General features: G+C 48.3%; 2 protein-coding genes across 5 annotated transcripts; one reads left to right on the top strand and one right to left on the bottom strand.

Moving 5' to 3' along the window:
- The first annotated feature begins 66 nt into the window (after positions 1 to 66).
- On the top strand, positions 67 to 13,222 carry LOC308072051 (uncharacterized protein). 4 transcript variants are annotated; one of them, XM_080408366.1, is made up of 2 exons: positions 67 to 5,711; positions 6,303 to 13,222. In XM_080408366.1, the coding sequence occupies exon 2, from the start codon at positions 6,304 to 6,306 to the stop codon at positions 8,923 to 8,925; it is 2,622 nt and encodes an 873-aa protein (XP_080264492.1). In that variant the 5' UTR covers positions 67 to 5,711; position 6,303; the 3' UTR covers positions 8,926 to 13,222. The 4 variants fall into 4 exon arrangements, with proteins under 4 accessions (XP_080264492.1, XP_080264491.1, XP_080264494.1 ...); XM_080408365.1 differs by having other exon boundaries at positions 67 to 5,174; XM_080408368.1 differs by having other exon boundaries at positions 67 to 4,882; positions 5,502 to 13,222.
- A 119-nt stretch (positions 13,223 to 13,341) lies between these two features.
- On the bottom strand, positions 13,342 to 22,862 carry GPR75 (G protein-coupled receptor 75). The gene has a single exon (XM_080408369.1). It carries the CDS (start codon positions 17,079 to 17,081, stop codon positions 15,036 to 15,038), a length of 2,046 nt encoding a protein of 681 aa, XP_080264495.1. The 5' UTR covers positions 17,082 to 22,862; the 3' UTR covers positions 13,342 to 15,035.
- Between the last annotated feature and the right edge of the window lie 20 nt (positions 22,863 to 22,882).

Here is a 22,882-nt window from a genome sequence, read left to right on the forward strand (position 1 = left end):
AAGGCAAAATAAACAAGGTCCAACTTTGAGTGAGGAGCTCACCTGCCAACTGAAGAAGTGAAACCAACACTTTGTGCTCAGGAGCCTTCAGCAGCCGCCACACTGCTAATAATTGTCCTGCTGCCATTCCTCGCTTTGTCCTGGCACAAATGGTACCTCAGTTTGGTTGCTTGGAACTGTTCTCTCCTGGTACCTTACCTTACCCTTACCCCTTCAACTGTTATTTCTTCTCCCAGCCTGGGCTGCTTCCCAGGACCTTTTTTTTTTTTTTTTTTTTTCTATTAATGCTGTAGGGTTTATCTTAATATATTTATTTTGCTAAACATTGACGTCAGTCAGACTTGCTGTTTTGCTTCTAAGGATGCTAAGGTATGATACTAGTGATAAACAGCCAGCATTTTTGGTGGCAGAGTTGTCAATATGAGTTAGACCTCTAAGCTCCCACTTGGCTGGATTCAGGCACGTGCACCTGAGTGGTTCCCTTGTTGGTGACAAGGACTGGGTAATCCCAGAGGCCTCTTAACAGCCAGGATCTGGCTGGAGGTCCATTTTCCGGTAGCTCGCCCACCTCACAACTAGTTAAGATTTTTGGTGCAGGCATGTAAAGTTTTAGTCTGCTGGCAACGTACATTTGTCACGTTAAGAAGGGGGGTTATTTGAACCCTTTATATTTGATCAGCCTTGTCACAGTTTCCCAAGAAAGATGAGACCCTTGTAGAGCTCCATTGTATTTCTAAAATGGTAGTTTCTAAATAGCTAAGAAGAAAAGTTTGCAAACCAGTGGTTTGTAGCCAGCACACCCTCGACTATTTTCTTCCCTGGGAATACCGTGGGGCTGGCAGCAAGCCATTTCGGCGCTGTTACCAGGTGCGACACCGCTCGCTTGTTTTCTGGCTGCGTTGCTCCAAAGGACACACGCTCAGCGTGACGGCCGCTTGTGCAAGCCCGCTATGGTTCCTCTTCGCTAAAGCTATTGTGCAAATAGAAAATTTCTTAACTGCTGTCAGACGGAAATCCGCCAACCATTTGGCATATGACTAGTTGAATGTTACCCAAAATAACCAAGTTAGGCTGCTAGACTGTCGCAATAGAACCCATTTTACTGTCTCCTATGGCAGAAAACCAGAACAGCAGCAGCAGGATGATACAGCATTTAAATTCAAAGTCATTGTTCCTGATCATGTTCTTACCTCTGATATGGCTTTGTGATGTGGCGGAGGAAGCAAAAAGGGGGAAGAGGCTTCTATCCAGGTTTTCCCCCCCCAGTCTTCCTGTTGAAGCATGAGATAAATGAGCAAAAAAGTTGCTTAAGGTTTGATCCTGTATTTAGCCAGTAGCTTTTAGAAAAGAGAAGACATTAGGAGCATTGTTCTCTGGAGTTTGGATCTTTAACTTCGGTTTCCCTTAAAGTTCTTGTGCTTGCCAGAACAGTCAGCTGGAACAATCTCCTCACTAAGCATCTAGGTGGTATGAAGCTGGACCCCACACTGCCCAAAATTTGAGCAACTTGTTGCATAAGCTGCAAAGCTTTGGGAAAGGGCTCCGCACCTCGCTACCTGCCCTGCTGCCAAAGAGCGCTTCAGCGGCAGCTCCTCCAGCGGCACTGGCAGCCCTTCGCTGCCTTAATCCCAGTCCTGCGCTGCCAGGGGTGTCGCTCAGGGCTGCGCAGCGAAGGCGCATCCCAAGGCAACATCTGATCAGAAAAAAATAACAAACCTGTGGAGCCTTCGCCTCCCTAAGCCGTCTTTGCAACGGGCTGGCTGAATCGCCTCATTAAGGTGCTGGCAGTAGGTGGAATCCATTGTGCTAAGTTTTTATTTTTAATGGAGGCTGCCCCGAGGGAGGGTGGTACGGCTGCAGTGCTCACGCTGGGACTAGCTCTCGGGCACCGGGAGCCCTGCTGCAGAACGTGGACGGGTGGCATGGGTCGGGACGGTGCCGAGCTCCCTCATGTTGAAGGGAAGGGAGATCACTAAACGCGCCCACACACACCCCTCAGTTGTGGGCATTATATCAGAGGAAAATAATAGTTACTACGCAGAGTGTAAAGGTTTCCACTTCCCCACGCAGGAAGGAAGTCCGCAGTGACACGGGGCAGCACAACCTCTTTGACTAAGCAGCCACAGCACCTTGATGCGCTGCTAATGCCAACTGTGCCACACTGTGAGCAAACCACACTGTTGCCAAACCCACGAAATCCATACATGGTTCTCCACATTCCTCAGCCTCTACTTCCCCTTGCACAGGAAGCAAGATGCTCTAGGATGTTCCCACCCTGCGTGAGCATACAGCTCCACACAGAGACGAAGAACATGTTTTTCTCTTCCACCCTCTCCCATCCCTCCCTGACCAACAGTTGACTTGGGAAAGAAGCACCGAGGTGTGGGTGAGGGGAGCAGGGAAGATGCGTGCGAAAAACCCACAGGGCATGACAGACCATGAGTTGACGCTGCTGGAAAGAACTAACTGCAATATAATTTTATGTTCTAACACATTTGAATCTAAAAGCAACGTACAACTTGCTGCTTCAGCCCTCTCCCAGACAAGCCCTGAGGGGCAGGAACCCATCAGTACCAAAACTGGGGAAAACCAAGGCCCTGGTATGCGGAAAGCACAAAGCAGAACAGGAAGGCAGCAGGTTTCTGCGCTGGTCTGCTTAAGATTTACACCTGAGATACTACCGTGGGTTTGCTCCTCAGCCTAAGAGGTACAGCTGCTCCCATGCTCATTTAAGAATCAGCAACGTGGAAAATAATGCGGATGGCAGACAGCAAATCTGCAGCGATGGTACTGATATCATCTGCAATTAGTCAAAGGGAATTTCATCAAAGAAAAGTAGGTGCGGGAAGGTGAAATGCGCAACTTCTGCAAGGTACTTCCTTCTCTGAGAAGAGTTCGAAGAATGAGCTGGTTTATGTCCCCAAGGACAGGATTTATCCACACAGAAAGAGCAAAGACGTCACAAGCATTTAACAACCCCCCCGACCTGCCTGCACGGGAAAACTCCCCCATGGGCCCCTCCGACACAGCCCAAACCCGTGCAAGAGCGGCACTGCTGCCCCAGCGCCACAAAGGGCCATCACCATTTGGGTCACGTCGTTATGGCTATGTCTGTCCTTGCATTTCCACTCAAAGGCACTGCTCAAATATTGCAGCTGTTTGACTTCAGAAAAAGGGGATTCATTCTAGAGCTCATTTTTAATTGTCACTTAAATCACAGATTATTAATTAGCTGCAAGACTGGATCAAAAAGTAGAGGGAATACTTATGTAAGACGCCTGCACAGCTGATAGGCCTGGCTGAGAGGAGTCAGTGGCTCAGCACGCGAGGCCAGGCAGGCCCTGGGAAGCCTCATGTAGCTGAAGGGGTGAAATAAGACCATCAGGCTCAGAAAGATTTTCTCAAGTGGTAAAGCAATGTGGAGGATTATTCCCTCTGCCTGCGCAGAGGCAGACAAGTGCATTTCCTGTTCATAAACACCTGATTTGTATAGCGAAATGGATGTGACTTGCAGTTTTCATCCAGCACCCAAATCTGAGCCCACCTGGGTAAGAGAAGCTCCTCTGAGGGCCGGTGCTCACCCCCCCTGGAGCTGAGCAGGTCTTGCACGGGTTCGGTTCTGCTCCCTTAAATTGCACTTCCAGCACAAACCCACATGCCCTGCAGAGAGGCAGTGAGCAAGTGGAAGGGGATCTGTTTCAGAATGAAATCTGCCTGTGCCTTCCTACTTGCTCACACACGCCTCTCTCATGTGCCGCTTCTCCTCCACAATTCCCAGAGTAAGAGGTTGCCTTCAAGAAAAATACAGGCATACGCAGAACGCACATTGAATAAAACAAATGTTAGAATAATGCCAGCACAGCGTGTTGGTAGACTAACCATTTTTGTACTGAAAAATGCTTTTTTTTCACTTTATCTCTTCCAGCTGCTATTTCCCCTGAGAGCCAGCCGAGGAGATGTGGTTTGACAGGCCCTGTGCTAGAACACTGCTGCGCTGTCTCCCCAGAGCAGGAACCGAGGCCGAGGAGCAGCACAGCTGTATTTAGTGAAGGATGGAATACTCGGGGAGAGACGGCTGCCTACAGGGACTCACCCCGAGCTGAAAGCAGGAGCGAGAATCTTTCCGGATATGTCCAAAATGCTTTTAATTTCCTGTCTCTTCCACTAAACAAGTCAGGATCTGTCTGAAAAACTGATGACTTCAGGGCAATTCCCAGAACCTGCTGTGGCAGGACAGTGTCTGGTCAGACTAGGAAGGGAGCACAAACAACCTTGGGGTTTTCCAGCCCCCCAGGACAGGACAGCAGAGCCTCTGGGCTACTGCAAGAGTTTCCAGTCACTGGCAGTTACAAAAGAGTTGAGGGGGGGACGGGGCAGGGAATAAAAATCAATAGTGGAAAAAGCAGAGTGGATAGCAGAGCTCTACACCTTGTGCAATCTGCTGACTCCCCTTCTGCTGGCATCCTGAATCGAACCAGCTGCAAAGAGCCCATCTTCCCAGGCAGCACTACGAACACTGAGAAAATCTCCTGTTATTTCCCCCCGCGTAGTTCAAAGCACACAAAAGGTACGATCGCTCACTGCAGGAGCACTTGCAGCACGTGAGACCTCGTATTCACACATAAGGGAGCCCAACATAAAACCCTCCCCACCTTAGGAAACACCCGGCAAGACATCACGTTACAGGAGGAAAAAAAAAAAAAAAATGTTTTATAACCCTGTGGTCACGCCTGGCGCCTCCAGAGCTTCCCTGCGACGTTTGGGCAGGAGCGAAGCAGCGGGTACCGTGGGACACCACCATTCACAGCGTCTCGGCGTTAAAACAAGCAACTTCCATCTTCGACTCTCCCCTCGGTAACAGGCTCAGCAGCTCCTGGTGCTGGTACAACGAGGGAAAACTTTACGGGTTTCACCGGGGAAAAGCATCTCTGGCACAAGCCCCCTCCAGCAGCTCCGCAAAGGGCAGCGGGGCGGGATGAAATGAACGCTGGAGTAACGCCAGCGCAGCACGCCGGTAGGATAACCACCACGGGTAGGATAACCGCGGCGTGTTCCGGCGGGGCCGGGCAGGTCGTGGGGTGCCCCAGCCCACCCCGCTCCTGGTGCTATAAAAGGTGGCAGCAGGAGGAACCGGTGGGACAGCAGTGCTGAGGAGGAGAGTGGGGAAGAGCAGGGTAAGAGGGACGGGGAGGCTCACCGGGAGCGTAAGCGAGCTCTTAGCTGCCTTCCAGCTTTAAATCTGCAACGCTTTCAGCACCCCGAGGGGCTGCTCACCCCTGTGGTGCACCAGCTCCCGGTTATTCCGGCTGGGTGTGAGGCGCGAGCGAGGGACACGGGGGGTGGCCTGCTGGGGTCCTGCTGGCAGCGGAAGGGCCAGGGGACAGAGCTGGGGAGTTGCCGAGGTCCCTTCACTTAAACTCGATGGTCCCAGTCCGGCGGGCAGCAGCGGGGACTAGGTAACAGCAGGCTCCTCACCTGAAGGTCTGCGCCGGAATTTTCAGGTAATAAATACAAGACGTGGAGCAGCGGTGTCAGGATCCCAGAGACCCAGCGCGGCGCAGGAGCAGAGCCGGGCAGTGACGCTACAGGCAACGGGGAGTCTCGGCTGATGCGGGATGCGCGAGCAGTGACCTCTCCTGGTGCAGGCTGCCTCGTGCAAGCCTCTGGTGCCCTACTTCAGAGCAAACCTCCTCTCCTCTTTACTCCGACGGGTAAGGCTAAATAAATGGTCACTGGCAAATTCTTGGCAGAGAGCAAACCACCAAGAGGACGGATCACAAGAAGACGCGCGGCCACACAGTTGCACGTGGCAGGGTCACTCTCGAATATGCGACTTCAGTGGCTGAGCAGGTTTTGGATGGGTCAGACCTGCCCGGCCGCGCTGCACCGGGGTGAGAATGCAAAGCCTGAGTCCCAGGCTGTGGTTACAAAGTGCATTTCAGATTATGTAACGGAAAGATACTATTGCAAAAGCTGCTCGCTACCTGACGGGGTTAGGGGTGAATAAAAATAAATAATAATAAAAAAAAAGAATCATTCGGGCTGTACCTGCAACGAGCTGAAATGAATAACACTCTCCTTCAAATTGTTACCTGACACCATCTTTCAGCACTGCCTCTTAAAAATAATAATTAAGCAAGGTGTATTTTTTTAATGTAGATAAAAAGGGATTTGTAGATATGACTAATGAAACAATTTCTGTATTTGCAAGCAAACTAGGGTTTCTTTTTTTTTAAAGGGCATTCACTAACACAGAACACATTATAATGATGGATTTGACTTTTTTTTTTTTTTTTCTCCAGGATGAGGATTGTTATTGGAAGCCTTCATTTCTACTTCACCTCTTTCTTACTGAGTGGAGCAAATGGATTCCTAACCCTGAGAACACCTACAGCCTATGCCTTCCCGGTTTATAACTACTCCTATTTAAACCTCTCTTCTGTATCAGAAGCACAAGCTCCAAAAGCGGCAAAAGCTCTCAATTTCTCACATAATGTAATTGAAAAAATAACCAAGAGAGACTTGGAAGGTTTTGACATGCTGGAAGTTTTAGACCTTTCCTACAATCAGATTAAGGACATTGAACCTGGTGCGTTTGAGGGCCTGCTCAGCCTTGTTTCTGTGGATTTATCATTTAACGATCAGAGACTTGTATCGCGTCTTCCACCCCACCTGAAGCTCCTACCCACCAGCAAAGCCTCAGGGTCTTTGCAGCTTTACACAAACTCTGACAAACCCTCAGAGGCTGCTCTGCAGCCTCCTGCATCTGCCGGGGGGCCGCCGGCGCCGGGAGGCCCACCCGTCCTGCCAAACGGTAACCTGAGGCTCAGGCGAAGCGCAGGGAACCTTCTCCAAAGAGCAGAGAAAAATGTTACAGTCTCTCCAACGGCCACGGTAAGGCCTGGTTTCTGCGGAGAGCCAATAAATGGGACACTGGATCTGTCACACAGCAAGCTCTCTGAGGAAGAGCTGATGCTAATACTGGATCCAGATCTCTGCCAAGCTCAGCTGGACCGTATTTTGGAGCTTGACATTAGTCACAGTGAGCTGCAAATGGACCTTCTGTCACTGTTCATGCTGTTTCTGCCCATGAAAAACGTGCGGTCCATTGATGTGAGTTACAACAAATTAACAATTAACATTCTAGACGTTGAGGCGATCTGCAGCTTCCCATTCAGCAAGCTTTTGTTTTTAAATTTTAGCAACAATCCCATAAACAGCCTGGATACGCTGTGCCTCCCTCCAACCATCAAGATAATTGATTTGTCCTTCACCAACATAAGTCAAATACCCCAGAATTTTGCTAAAAAAATGCCTCACTTAGAAAACATGTATGTTCAAGGAAATCACTTCATATATACTGTGCATCCAGCGATCACCAATGCAGTTCCACAGCCCTGCCCCGGAACCGTACATATTAATGCCATTTCCTTTGTCAGAAACCAGGCTGGCACACCCATTGAAAGCCTCCCGAAGAAAGCGAAACACCTGAAAATGTCCAACTGCTCCATTGTAGAACTGCCAGAGTGGTTTGCCAGCACAATGGAAGAATTACTATTTTTGGATCTCAGCAGCAACAGGATTTCTGTGCTTCCTGACTTACCCACCTCCCTGCAGCACCTCGACGTAAGCAACAGCGATATTAAAATAATACCCCCTAGTTTTAAATCCGTCTCCAACTTAACAATACTTAACATTCAAAATAATAAAATTACGGATATGCATCCAGAGTATTTCCCACCGACTTTAACAAAATGTGATATTAGTAAAAATAAGTTGAACACATTATCATTAAGTGACGCCCTGGAGAAACTCACGTATCTTAATGTTTCTGGAAACCTCATCGCCAGGCTGGAACCTGCCAGCCACCTTTCCGCGCTCACTAACCTGGACAGTAGTCACAACCTCATCTCAGAATTGCCTGATCACTTTGGGAAATCTCTTTCAACGCTGAAATATTTTAATTTATCAGGGAATAAGATCTCCTTTCTACAGCGTGGCTCTCTCCCAGCTTCTCTGATCGAGTTAGACATCAGTGACAATGCCATTACTACCATAGTGGAGGGCACTTTTGGCCAGTTAACGAGCCTGAGTGTGCTGACTGTTCAAGGTAAGCATTTTTTTTGTAACTGTGACTTGTACTGGTTCGTGAACGTCTACCTCCACAAGCCCCATTTGCAGATAAATGGCAGAGGGCATCTCAGGTGCAGCTTTCCACCAGACAGGAGGGGCTCGTCAGTGGAGAGCAGTAACCTCACGCTTCTGCGCTGCTCCCTGGGCATCCAGATGGCCGTTACCGCCTGCGTTGCCACCCTGGTCGTTTTGGTGGTAACAGGCTTATGCTGGCGGTTCGATGGGCTTTGGTACCTGAGAATGGGCTGGTACTGGTGCATGGCGAAAAGGAAGCAGTACGAGAAGAGGCCAGAAAACAAGCCCTTTGACGCCTTCATTTCATACAGTGAACACGACGCAAACTGGACCAAAGAGAATCTGCTGGGTAAACTGGAAGCTGACGGATTCAAGATATGTTACCACGAGAGGGATTTCAAGCCGGGGCATCCTGTACTCGGTAACATTTTTTACTGCATAGAGAACAGCCATAAAGTCCTTTTTGTTCTCTCTCCCAGTTTTGTAAACAGCTGCTGGTGTCAGTATGAGCTGTATTTTGCTGAACACCGGGTCCTGAATGAAAATCAGGACTCCCTCATCATGATCGTGCTGGACGACCTCCCGCCCAACAGCGTGCCGCAGAAGTTCAGCAAACTCAGGAAACTGCTGAAGAGGAAAACCTATCTGAAGTGGAGCCCTGAGGAACACAAACAGAAAATGTTCTGGCATCAGCTAACAGCTGTCTTAAAAACAACCAACGACCAACTCGTGAGAGCAGAAAACGGATCCGCCCAGGATATGTATGAGATGGAATGAAACACAAGAACATGTAAATGTTGTGCCGGGAAAGCCCGAGGTCAAATAAAAGCATTCCTGTGTTTACCTCCTGCCTTCGCTGTGTTGCAGTGGGGGTTTCTCTCAGATCAGTCCCAGGAGAGGTTACCAGCGGGTTCGTAACACGCGCGTTATTCTGTCTGGTAAAAGAATCCATTATCCAAAGAGCTGAGCCCCCAGCACTGATAAACATCCTTTTCTTCCTGGGCGCTTCATGCTCTTCAGCTATTCACAGCGTTTCTTAAAATGCTGTGGGTGTCACCTGAAGGGAAGAACAGCTCGAGTCACACCACGTGTCCTAACTGTCTTCTTGAGATTGCTGCACTGCAAAGCAGTGCTGTTCAAAGGTAAAGCTCTAGTTCCAATTCTCAGTTCTAGTACGGCTTAAGACGGGACACACATAGCGTACACGTAAGAAAAACACAAACCATGGCAGTACACGGGTAACAGCTTCTTTCTGTGGTTTAGCGAGAAAAGATTACAGATTTACTTTACGTAGCCATCTGAGATGCAATTGCAAATCCACACTGCTCCATGACTTGCTTTAAACAACCAGTGGAAAAGCTCAGACTCAAAGATCTCTTATAATCACAGATTTAACATACACAACCAAACCATCAAAAAAGAGCCAGCCGACCGTGTTGGTCTCCACCATTAAATAATTGGTGTGAGCTTTATTGAAGTGCTGTTATCGTAAAATCTCTGAAGAATAAGCAAGAAAGTTCTGTATATTATTATTTATGTTTAGGAAAGTTTCACTTGACGCAGTCGCCCTGACCCATTTCGAGTGAATTCAGTGCTACCTCTGCAGAGCCCTCGTCATCACCTACTGCCTCTTAATAATTAAATTTATTGTATTTGAAAAGGAAAAAAAAATAAATCGGCTGATCTGATTTTCACATTCAAGGAAAATCAACAGACTGTGATGGAAAATAAATGCCAGGTGAGAACAAATCATTTAGCATAGCACAATCTGGACTTGCTCATAAGATGAGCAAACCCAAACGACTTACCAGCAGCAGCTCAGACCCAGGAACGCAGAATGTCACTGCACGACATAGGGGACAGCACCTTTGAAATGCAGCCTCTGAGAAGGAATTAGCTCTGCTGTGACAAAATAAAGAGTAGCACCAACCTTTCTGGTGCCAGAAGGGGAAACATGAGGCTACCATAGGGAGATACCCACAAAACAGCTTTGTATGGCAAAGCTGTGTCTTTTGGAAAGGAGAAGGCCCAGCTGGAGCAGTATGTGATTTTCACCCTCCCCAGCCCCACCCTGCAGCACACAGCACGTTTGGCTCTGGCGACCAAGGCTCAGGGACAGCTCTTGCAATGAACGGAAGCGTTTCCCTGATATTAAACATAACCCCATTTTCAGCAGGAATTGACAACACCCCGTTGTCAGCATTTAATCGCACATAACAAATGACAGCTTTAAGTCAATTTGCCAGTACTGACTGAACTTAAGGATACCGCGCGTGGCGTATCCATGAAGCGCAGTGCTCGAGGTTGATTTGAATACCTCTTTGGTTATCGCCAAAGAAACCTGCATCAATTGCACTGCAGGGTAGAATCAGGGCTCACAAACCCCAGAGGCGCTTTGAACTGCCTCTTCATCCTTTGTCCCATGGTGCTGACTCTCCAGTTTTCCACCAGCACGAATTAGGAGGAGGAGAGCAGGACTTGCCCTCCTCTACCATCTGCATTTAGGGAGAGCTCTCTTTGCACCCTGTGCAAAGCCACCTCTCCGCAGTTAGCACAAGGAGTCATGCACTGTTGTGGAAAAAGAATTATTTTCCTGTTCTCTAAACTGCTGTCAGCCTGTCAGCCAGCTACGTGGTGAAAGAGAGAGCCGGGGCCTTTTTTCCTGCTACGTGCAGCTCGAGCAGAATTGCTTACCAGCGCTGAGTGGAAGAACCACTTATGTAATCCTCCACCCACCCGTGGCATCGGTGCAAATACACTCCTCTTAAATACTTAAAAAAAAAATAAAAATCAGAAAAATAAATAATTCAAAACAGATAGAAGACAAACCTAGAGAACACCCGCAGGACTCCACCTTAATCCCTGCAAGTCTATTCTATTATTTTAAGACACTATCCCCCCTGCCTTCTCCTTGTTTCCACCGCGAGCGCCTCGTGCTGCTCTCCATAGCCCTGCTTCACTACCTCGTGCAGGAAGGCGAAGAGATCGCAGTTCAGGAGTCCCTTTACTTTTCATTCCCAGTGCTGCAGGCAGAAGGGTGATGGAGATTACAAGGGGAATAACCTTCAGTGTTTTCCTAACAAGTAACAAATTACGTACCTGACCGATACATACCACAAACCCCCGCGAAACCATCAGGCGCTGACCATTCTTGACTGTTGTCTGTCCAGTTTTTGCATCTCGCCCTCCCCAGCTTGCTGAAGCCTTACTGTGACGGCAGACTGGCTCTGGGACTTACCAGAAAACGCATGCAGAAATCTCGCTAGTCTAAAAAGTTCTGAGGTGATGTCCAACCGTTGAATGTTCTCCAGCAACTTTCTGAGATCATATAGATCTTGTTTAAAGTTATTTAGCAAAAGCAGCTTTCAGGTTTTATGCATAAAGGATAGAAAATACAATACTGCAGGCCACCAGCTGAAAAAGTCAGCCCTTACCACCATAAAGCAAGACCTAGGACTTCAAAAGACTGTGAATTATAAAAGCTTTTTTCACATCAACAACCACAAGTCACTTGTTAGTGGGATCAGCCCCAAGTAATTAATCCGCTGTTTTTATAATAAACTTCTTTATGCTTTCTTTGAGGCCACTCCTTGTTTCGTGAGATACCCCGGTCAAACTCTTAGTAGTACACCTAAACACTGCAAACACAGATTTTTCAATAATTAAGCGAAACCAGTCCTCGGGCTGAGTATCGTGACAGCAGTCAACACCGGCAACTTCAAAAGCAGCTGAGAAGCACGCTGAAAACAGGTTGGAAAATGTATTCCACCACGATGGGTTCGTCCTAACCCCAGAAATCAAAGATTACTTTAATTCCCGGAGTACAAAATTTTACACGTATTCCAAAATGCGTTGTCATTAACTGTCTGGCTCCAGATACTTGTATTACCCATGGTGAAGTGGCTGTCACACCTTCCCAGTTTTTCCTAAACACTTCCGCAGCGATGAGGTCCGCAGCGTGTTAACAGACAGCAAGGGAAGTGCAGCACTTCACAAGTCCTGGATTTGCCACCGTTCAGATGTGCGAGGTGCTCTCTTGTTCTCGTGTTACAGACTGCACAAACCTACTTTTCCCAGACCATTCAGTACTGACGTACTTCCATTGCTTACTCTCTTACCCACCTCCTCTCCTCACCTACATTTTCCATCTCCTTCATGCAGCCCTGTTGCTTCCCTTCTCAATTAGACTGCTGCTTTTTTAACCTCACAGTCACGCTTCACTGGCTCTGGCACCCAGAGGAGTTCTGATACGACGAGGGGGCTAAAGGGAAAAAGAAAAGTTATATTCCAGAAGAGTCTAAAAAGATTATTTTCTCCTATGATAATCAATTACTTCATGATTCGCTTTAAAGAAATTGTACCTACATTGGTACCTATTTTCAAAATCCCACCTCTATTCACCACATCCTTAAACCTCTCCTAAACCAGTTACTCAGTACAACGGACAACCTAAATCAGGTTTTGTTCCTACTACAGATTAAAAGGCACTGCACTCTCCTACCTGACACTACACACACATTAACACACGGGTTGTATTACGAATACAACCGGCACCGGGAGTTAACAGAAGAGTAATACCACAAAGCGCTTTGAAGGGTCTTCAGTTGTTTTGTCTTAGTGCTACATCACGAGGGCAGTAAAACCTCCTTCTGTCCTACAGCTGCATCCTTCTTGCTTTACTCTCACACGGGTACTCAATGCAAATTACTTTTACGAGTACGGTGCGCGGGATTTAATCTTCCACCATGTGACAAAGTTCACGTGACCCAAACCGCAAGCACAGTGGGAGTCCTGCGCACGTGCGGCAAACCCCAAGACTGCTTAATGTTAAACCCAGCCTTAATGCATATCTTCACCTCTCTGAAAGTACACACAGGACCCCGTCTCGCAACCACTCCTGGGGTCCTGCCCTACACTCCTTACCATCTGAAACTGCTGAATTGCCAATTGCAGCCAACTCCTGCTAACAGCATAGCGTCTGAGCCCCAATGACAGGATCTCACGTATTTTTTCCCTTCAAATCAGTACACTTCGTACCGAAGAAAAATGCAAAGACAGAAAAAGCAAACAAGACAGACCTTTTAGTTACCTTTTCCAATTACTTTAGAAAGAACTACGTTCATCGAGAAAAATATCCACACAGAGAGAAAAAATGTATGGAAATAATTTCAATTTTACATTTCTATTAGAAACTCGTTCACATCCATTTTATTGCAAGAAAGCTGTCTTGAATTATTCAAAATTAATCAAAATTCAAAGTGTTAAACAAAGAACAGTGTTCATAATGTAGTAAGTCTTCCAGGAAAACATTGAAAATAGTTTAGTTAAATAACCTAAACCCAACAACTTACACACAGTGATGATGTGAATGTTTGTTGTCGTTTTTTTTTCTAAAACAAGAAATCATCTTTCTGTTGCTGTAATTTTGCTAAAGATGTGGCATTTTCCTATAATGAGGCACCAAAAAGTCTGTAGCATGATTATTTCAGAGATATTAAGGCTCTGCTGAAGCCCATCAAAGCTGAAAGGTGACTGAGTGCTTATTTTGAAAAGATCTGGCCACTTAAAGCAGCAATTGTCATGAATTTAAATGCCTCCAAATCATTCTGTTTCATATGGAATTCCCACAGCACATGACACAACACAAATGGCCAGATTTAAAAAAAAAAATAATTAACTTCTGTTATTTGCTTGCTGCATAGACCAACACAGTCTGTAAGTAGACTGATTATTAATCTTACATCAAACTGCCATTAGACCTCTTAAAGAAAACCGCAAAAACTTGTACTCACCCTGCTATATGGTCATTCTGTTTTTAAGAACGTTAACAGCTGTCAGTTCTACCTGCCAGGAATATCACAGCCGAATCTCCCCAGTCCCCACTTTTATACGAAGTCACAGACAAAAGAGCAACCGGCAACACGTCTCTTTGCCTAACAGTTTACGTATTAGGAAACTCCAAGCAGACTGCATTACTAACAGCGTGCCAGTTCCGTAGTATTGCCATATTCATCTTTATCCTCGAGTAAAACCTGTAATTAGGTATTGCACAGTTACTTCTATCAGAGACAAAATACTTCTCCAAATATATTATTTTGGGATACATAATGCCACCGATCCTTAAACGTACAGCAGAAATTTATATATATATACACAGATGTGTGAGCACACACATACTTCAGAGATTTCAGTGCCACAAGATTTCTCAGAAGTCCTTCCCCAGCAGCAACAGAACAGCTGTTTGTGAAATGCCTCATCCTGCTTTAGGACGCCAAGACCAAAATCCTAGACTTCAACTAAAGATCATGGAAATTTTACTATTTACCTCAATGGAACAAGGATTTCACCCTGCGAACAGAAAGGACTTTTATTACTACTGACACTCACTACAACAAAACGCCACTGATCCTTCTAGCCTCCTGCAACAGAAAGATTTTAAACTTAAATATCGTAATACCAAGCATCCTCCCAATTCCTCCTTCTTGAAAATATGGCAACTATAAAAGTTTAACAGGTAACGCTTCTGGTGCGCCCAGATTGTTGTCCGAGGGATCCTGCTACGTGACATAATGAATTGCAGTTATAGCGCTTGCTTTGTTTTTTTTTCCCTGCTTGTCCAGCAGTAAGATTCAGTAACAAAACCACCCTCACGTTAACAGTTCCAAACAGAAACCTGAAATACTGCCCTTTTTAACTTGCCACGGAAAATTGGTAAAACCTCACAGTAGTATCCGAGTATTTGCTTCAAACGCAAAGAGCTGGACATTAACATCAGTGGTGTTTTTCTTAATTGGCAGCAGTACCGTTATCACCGAGTTCAGGATAATAATGAACAGCAAGTAAGGGGACCCACTGCATCAGCTAGGCCAGAACCCTCTCCCCTACGGTTACACGGAGGGCACGGGTATCTGCTTGGTGGCAGCACTGTCACAGTCCCGCCCCAAGTTGTTGCTGGTGTGATAATGCATGGCAACGTAGGACTTGGCAAAGCCCAAAGTCGAGTTCACCGGCTGTAAGCTATTTGGTGTGCTCACTTCCTGGGAAGGGCTGCTGTTATAGATACTGTAGTAGGGCTCGATCCGCGTGTTCATGGGGGTCGAGCTGCTCTGTGCGTAGTGCTGATGCCCGACAGAAGCCTTAGGGCTCAGCACACTCTCCTTAGAGTGACTGGGGCCACAGCCCTGGTCCACAAACTTCTTCTGAGGTTTTGGAGACAACATGTATGCAGAATTAGTCTCGTGGTGGGACGACTTGTTCCTGTTGACCTCCAGGCTGCCTGTCCCCATGGCCCGAAGCCTCGTCTTCTGCTTGCAGCAGAAAAAGACCAGGGCCACGTACTGCAGGCACCAGAGGACTCGTCTCCGAAGTCCTGCACTGTTGCGGGAATATATAAAAGGGTTTAATCCAGATTTGAAAAAAATGAGGGTAAATCCGCACAGCTCAAACTGGTAGAGAACAAAGCCGCCGCTGCTGGAGAGCATGTCCTGCACCAAGGAGATGCCCAGGGGCAGGCAGCACACCAAGACAGAAAGCACGATGATGACACACGTCACCACTGCCCTGGAGTCTTTGGCCGTGGACAGGTTGACGGCCGACCCCAGCTGGAGCCGGCTGGTGGTGGCCGCCAGCGGCTGGCCGAGACGCTTGGCATAGCCGTGCGCCTGGGCGCGCCGTGCCTTACCGTAGCTCTGGTTCCTGTACAGGGCAGGTGCCCTGGTGGCTGGTGGCCCTGCAAAGGACTGTGGGCGGGGGGCTTCGGTGGCCACTGCGGGCGGGCACTTCCTTGCCTGGGCATTGCGTCGCAGGGTGCGGGCTATCATGACATAGGAGACAGAAACAACAGCCACACAGCAGATGAAGTCGGTGACGTAGAGGTAGAGGATGACCTTCCCCTCGCCGCTGGTGAAGCTGGACATGGGCAGGCAGAGGCGGGAGCCGCGGGTCCTGAGGGTGGCCAGGGTGGCCAGGGTGAAGCTGGTGGCCCACAGCAGCAGGGTGAGGAGGAGGGTGCAGGGGAAGGAGGCAGCGTGGTGCGGCTGCTTCCCCAGCACCATGCGCAGCCGGTGCAGGGCGATGACCGCCACCGTCTTGAGCGACATGATGATGAAGCCGGAGCTGGTGAGATGGAAGGTGAAGCAGAAGGTGCCTGGGACGCCTCGGGCCGGGTCGAAGAAGAGGACGAAGGCGAACATGGGGGCGGCCACCCCGCAGATAAAGAGGTCGCAGAAAGAGAGGTTGAGGATCATGAAGTCGAAGTTGGTCCTGAATTTGCGGAGGGCCGGGTCGAAGAAGGACAGCAGGACGATGAGGTTGCCGTAGGAGCCGAGGCAGAAGACGAGGGCCAGCAGGGAGGCGCAGGCCGCCAGGGTGGCGGCGTGGGTGCCCTCCCGCAGCTCGGCGGGGCCGCCCGCGCTGCCGTTCCCGCCCAGCGGCAGCAGCGCCGAGCCGGGGGGCCCCGCCTCGCCCCCCGCCGGCAGCCGCCCGCTCCCGTTCATCCCCCCGCCCCGGCGCGCCGAGGCCGAGCGGGGGCTCCCGCCGCCCCGCAGTACGCACGGGCCGCGCCGCCGCCGCTCCCTCAGGGCTGCCCCCGCCGTGGCGCCGCCCGCCCGCCCGCCGCCAGCCCCCGCCCCGCCGCCGCCGGGGGCAGGGCCGAGCCGCGGGCACCGGGCCCGGCGGCCCCGCACCCCTGCGCCCGCAGGGCAGCGCCCGGCCCAGCGCCCGGCGAGCGGGGGGGCCCGGCCGCCGCCCGGGGCCGCTGGGCCTTCCTTCCCCCGGCGGCCCCGCTCGGGCCGGCGCCACCGCCGGCCCCGCCGAGCTGCCCGCCGCTGCCAGGCCCGCCGCGTCCCCGCGTCCCCAGCGCCACGCCTGCGGGCCTCGGCCGCCCCCCCGCCGGGCAGCCTGTGCTGGCGCTGACCGCCGCTGCGGCGGGGCATTTGCCCCAGCGCCCCCCCGACCTGCCCCGGCGCAGCGCGGTGCCGTGCCCTCCGGCCCTGCCGCTTGTGCCTCGGGAGGCGAGCGCGGCCCCCCCACACCTACGGGCCCTTCTGGGTGGCTGCAGCGTGGGGAGGGTCCCCCCAGCCCCCGCCGGCCGGCCAGGGCCCGGCAGCGGGCAGCCGCGCCGCGGGGCGGGCTCACCCCGAGCCTTCCCCGGCGGGCGAGGAGCCGCAGCGGGGCGTCCTGCTGCGCGCCGTGCCGGACCGTGCCCTCAGCAGGACACCGAGCCGACGGCTGGGCACTCCAAGGGGACGGTCCCAACAAAACACCTGCCCCAAACCAAACCCTGCTCAGCACCAGGATTTAATGCAGGTTTGCTTCTGCACTGCACCCTTACACGGGGTAGAAACGCCCTTTCCCTTCACTCAGACGTGGGATCCAAGGCCAAGGATCTTCCATATCCCCATGGGGCCGGGGGCTGTGGAATCTGTATTATTTATCTGTTTACTGCCAACTACTACCAACACAAATCCAGTAGCTGCAATTTAAAGCGATGGGAGAGTGCTGGATATCTGAGCACTTAAAGGGATCGTTTTGAAATACCTAGACGGGCCTGATGATGAGGCAACACTGAGTGCACGTTCCCCGAGCCAGTACGGCTGTCACGGACAGACAGCCGAGGGACATCAATATCACACACTGGAAATACAGTTGGAAGAGGTGAAAGCCCATCCAGGCAAGGCAGAAGAGTGCTATGAAAATACAGCAGACCCAGTATTTCTGACTCACACACAGGCACTCATCTTATACTGTACATTTCTACATAAATTCATTATATATGCATATATCTGTGTATTGTCCTAATAACCTTCCCCTACCCCCAGAAACCATGCAGAAGCACAGTAGTCCTTTGTAGAACCATCAAGACAGCAACAAGAGTGCTAGGTTGACATCTGAAAGCTTGTCAGTGGTACCTGCTCGTTTATTTTTCAACACATTTCTTTCTAAAACTAAGAGCAATTTTTTTTTTTTATAAACTTATGACTCACAACAGCAGCCTGGCCTATGAGCCATGCGTGGTAAACACACTCCCAGCTGGCAATCAGGCCAGATTTGTTATCCAGGTCTGTGGCAGTGAAATGCCAGCAGCTGTGAGAGCCGGCTGCAACAGTGCCTTGCAATATGGGCACATCCATCAGGTGAGTTTTGCCTTTGTTTTATTCTTAAACTAGCTGCACATGGGCTGGTTTACTCCTAGGGGTAAACTAGGAGGAGGGAAAAAGTCCAAAAACCAAAACATGATGTCCACGATTTCCTGTGGCTTCAAGCTATGTTCTCTCTCAGCTTGGCTACCGCTTTTATTTTCACTCTTACTTAAATCTGTGCTTTCCAGTCATGGTTAATTTGAATTCTGTGGCTGAATCCTAGCCCTACTGAGCATGAGGGGTTTTTTTCATTGAGAAGCTGGGATGCCCCTCCTTGAATTTTCTTATTTACAAACATCAGAGCACATCGAGTTGTGTGATTGATTAAACAAGGCTGACAAAATACCAGCCTAATGCAAGAGTGAATTACTTCAAAGTGATTAACACTGAAGAAACAGTGATGACTGTGCTTCATGTGAAACTTAGGTGCACACAATATCCACCTCCTTTCAGAGCAGGCAATGCACGTCAGTTGTAAGCAAGACACCGCATAAAACCTGACCTCTGTTTCACGCCATGTCTAATCCCCAAGTCGACATCAGGCTACGACTATTTCTGTGGTGTCACTGGCCAACAACATAGTAGTAGTAACACACTTCGCAAAACAAGAGCCCTTTAAAAAAGGTGGGAAGGTCTGTGTGATTCCAGGTGTTATTTGGCCAAACGCTCAGCTTTGGATGACCAGAGTTAAGACTTCTTAACTTCCTACAGTTACTAGATGAGCAGGTGGAAGCACACATGCAGAAATAAGGCTTCATATGCCTAACGGGATTGTTCTTAGCAAGTTCATAGGGTTGAGAGGAGCTACCAAGACTGAGACTGATCTCTCACATGCTTTTGAAACCCCTACCTGAGATGCTGAAAAATGGATTTCGGAGTCAAAACTGTTAAGATTTGGGCCTTACAGAAAGTTAGCCGTTTTAGAGCTAGTTATGTGCAAAGTAACAAAAAGAAAAGTCTGTATTTTTCTATTAGTGATAGGTTTAGATTGTCACTCATTTCATTAACGCAGTGTTTAGCAGGCCCATGAGGAACAAGGGTGGTTTTTTGGTTTTACCCCTCTATAGTTACTAACTGTAGTTCGAAATGAAGGAAAAGGTGTTCCTTGTTATAGCCCGAGAGCCTCAAACATTTCAGCAGAAAAGCCCAAGCTGGGTAGCGCTTTGGTGGTGCATGCTGAGAAATGCTGCGGGTGGCCGCAGGCATTCAGCATCATGCCAGTGACGCTGCAGGAGGTGGCGAGTGCAAGAGGTCATTGAACACAGGGCCTCTACTCGGGGAGAAGGGAACAAGCCGAGGCTAAAAGGATCTCCATGGGAGCAGGAAAGGCTGCACGGTCCCTTTGGCACAGCAAAGCCTCTCGCTGGCCTGCCTCTTTTAAAAAGAGCTGCCAAAGCAGCTTGAGGTGGGGAAGGAAAGCAGTAGAAGAAAGCCTGTTTTGCAAGGCAGGAATCCCAGAGCAACTTTTGTAGCACCTTGCCCAGGAGGCTAAGGTATTAACTTCTGTGCAGTGCTCTTAAGCCTCTCTTTAAACTAATTCATTCAAAAACCCAGCACTCTCCAGTACTATCAAGCTTCTCAAATATTGGTCAGACATGGAGAAGGCGTGTTCCCATAACATTTTTTATAACAGTGTCAAGTTTTGCAGAGGTGTACCACACAAAGTCGAAATTGCTTTTAACTGCGGAAACCTGCCCCCATCTCAGCCTAAGAACAGTACCTGATGATTTTAACAAGAGAGTTGTAGGGAAAAGAAAGTGGGATAATAAAAAGGGAAATTAACAAAGAAAATCAGAAATAAAAGCCAGGAGAGAATAAATAAAAGCTTTTAACTGATACTCTTTAACAGAATCTTTTCTGGGTGACTTGGCCCAAGCATCAACCTAGACTTACCACTAATCTGACTTCACTTATTGCCGAAACAGATTTATTTGGTTTACTGCTGTTTTTCCTCAGTATGCCAATCAGAAATGATTGCACCTCGTGTTTCCCAGTACCCCTCACTATTCCCCAAGGCAGGCAGGTGTCCAGCTCCATCTCTAGCAACAAAATCTGCTCAGGTAATTACTACACAATACCTGCAGCAGCGACAGTGCTGAGAGCCCAGGCAGGGAAAGTAGGCCGAACTTCCACAAGCCTTTTGTGGAAAAAGCCATTTAATCTAGAATTAGAAAAGCCATAGCGAGCAAAGCTCCCTCTCCTTTTTGCCCTTTGAAAAATTCAGCCTTGTTAGGATGCAGCTAACTCCTCTAAGCACTGTGCTCTAATCCATCAGAAATCAAAGATAATTTTGCTGATAATCTCTGTAGGCAACAGTCTCAGCTTTTCTCTGGGCTGAGAGAACTCTTGGTTCAAGAGTCCTTTGCTAAGAGTCACTCTCCTTCCCAGGGAGAATACTACTAACCTTTTTTCCCCACTCACCACATGGACTTTCCCTTCTAAATATCTCTTAATAGCTCTGAGAAGCACCTATTGACCAAGAGAGAAAAAAACCCTCCATGCAAACCAACAACTGGCTTGTAACCCGTTTGCACTGCCTTAAGTAGTTCAGCAGTATTCTACCTCTTCCACACACAGTTTAATTTTCTTCTGTCATCAAAGAACCAATGCTTTGCAGTAGGCTGAAACTACTGCTGCCTTAGTGCCCTGAGGACCTTGCTGGATTAACCACCACAAACCCACCTCCCTGGAGCATGGCTACCTCTAGCCTGCAGACAACCCAGAAGCCTAGACCAGCTTCAAGTGAAATTCCTTCCCCTGCCCCCTTCTTGGAAATCTCAGTCTCCAGAGCTTGTGCTGCAACATGACTATGTACAGCGAGTATTTTATGATGCTTAAATCCACAGAAGTTGCCTTCCAGTTACTGCACGCCACCAGTGAGCATGTAAAACAAATTAGCTGGTAATTCCAGACAGTTAAAGTTAAAATCCTGCAAGGACAATGGCCAGCAAAACTTTCTACTGATAAATTGGTTTATATTCCTTTTTACATCTTACCAGATTATTGTGTTTTCCACAGCACAGGGGAAAAGGAAGCTGGAGTCTCTGCTGCAGGATTCCAGGAAGTCTGAAGCTGTGGAAGAAAGTGCGAGACTGAACGCAGTGTGGGATGCTGGGGATGCCTAACTGTGAAAAACTGACAGGAGACATCATCCACGTGTACCAAGCACAGGACTCCCAGCAGCCTGGTAAAGAAGTAAAAAGGATGAGAGGGCAGATACCTGGACACAAAAATACAGTTCTAATATACCATATCAGAAATAATGACCTTCATACTTTTTTCATTTTTTAAACAATCCATATACCAATTAGCTCAACACGTGAACAACACAATCCACCAACGTCGAGTTTGTGGTGCCACCCAAAAGCACAAGTTAAAAGTCTTATTTGCTCACTTGATAACTTTCTTATACGCTTTTATCAAAATAAACACCATGTCTATGCTGTGATTTCAGCAGGTTTTCACATGCACAAATATATATGGAAATCTGGGAGATCACTTCGCTTAATACTCCAGCAAGATAGTCACTGAACAGTAAGTCATTGCAAAGCAAACAAAAAAAAACCCCACCATAACCAAACCAAAAAACCCAAACCCAAACCTCCCAAGAAATGAATTCTACCTTACATCACTGTCATTCTTTGGCGCGTCAAACAGTGGTGGTCACCAAAATTGTCTGTGCAGACTGACACGTGGTCACTAAGGCTATCAAGGCTACCAGACCATCTCCAAGGTATTTTTCCAAGGGGAAAAATTCTCTCTTCTCACACTAGAAATTTCCTCCCTCTCCAGACTGAGGTACTGCAGTTTTTCATCTCTAAGGCTTTAGGGAAAAGAGAGCATAAGACATCAAAGTGACAGACAGCTCAGAACTCATTACATATGTATTTTGCTTGGGGGAAGTTACAGAATAAAAGTAGCAATGGAATCACAGTATTTGATGAAGAACTAAGAATTGTTCCCACATTCTCAGAATGGGAGACTAACAATCTTTGGCCCACAAAAAGTCAATTAGTACAAGTTCACTCGCACTACCATAGGTAGGTACCCTTATTTTCCAGGCAATCTGTTTGGATCAAGTAATTCATTGCTGATTTATAAAGAGCTACTGTGAATTAATACCACCTACTTGTCACCATAGCTCTAGCTACAGAATGATTCTCTACAGAGCACTGGATCCTCAACATTGCAACCAGTTCCAGCTATCCTTCGGCTATAGACATATAAGAAAAGAAACTCCCAGATACAGTCAAAAGCAGCAGAGCTGGACCGTACAGTTAGCTGCCCTTAGTGTACACAGAACAGAACATAGAGTATCTGCTCCATCAGTTTTGTCAGCCAACACATAAAGATGATCCTCTGCAGCAAATACTCTCCATTACTTTTAAAGGTTTTTTTTACTTCTATTGGCAAAAGCCCCTCCACCTCAAAACAGTTTCTCCAATTTTAAGTGTACTTCTCAGAAGTTTGTAAGTTTTTTGGCAAGCCTCACCAGGTACAAGATATTTTTACATAAATATAAAAGCTAGTTTCCCAACCATTAGAAGTAAATCTTTAATTAATCCTTCATGTTGCCCTAACCTGCTGCCAAATCC

Source organism: Falco punctatus, assembly GCF_963210335.1.
Source record: "Falco punctatus genome assembly, chromosome: 12".
Lineage (NCBI taxonomy): Eukaryota > Metazoa > Chordata > Aves > Falconiformes > Falconidae > Falco > Falco punctatus.

Coding starts and splice junctions, on each gene's coding strand:
- LOC308072051 (XM_080408366.1), top strand. CDS start 6,304: ATGAGGATTGTTATTGGAAGCCTTCATTTCTACTTCACCTCTTTCTTA.
- GPR75 (XM_080408369.1), bottom strand. CDS start 17,081: ATGCCCCGCCGCAGCGGCGGTCAGCGCCAGCACAGGCTGCCCGGCGGG.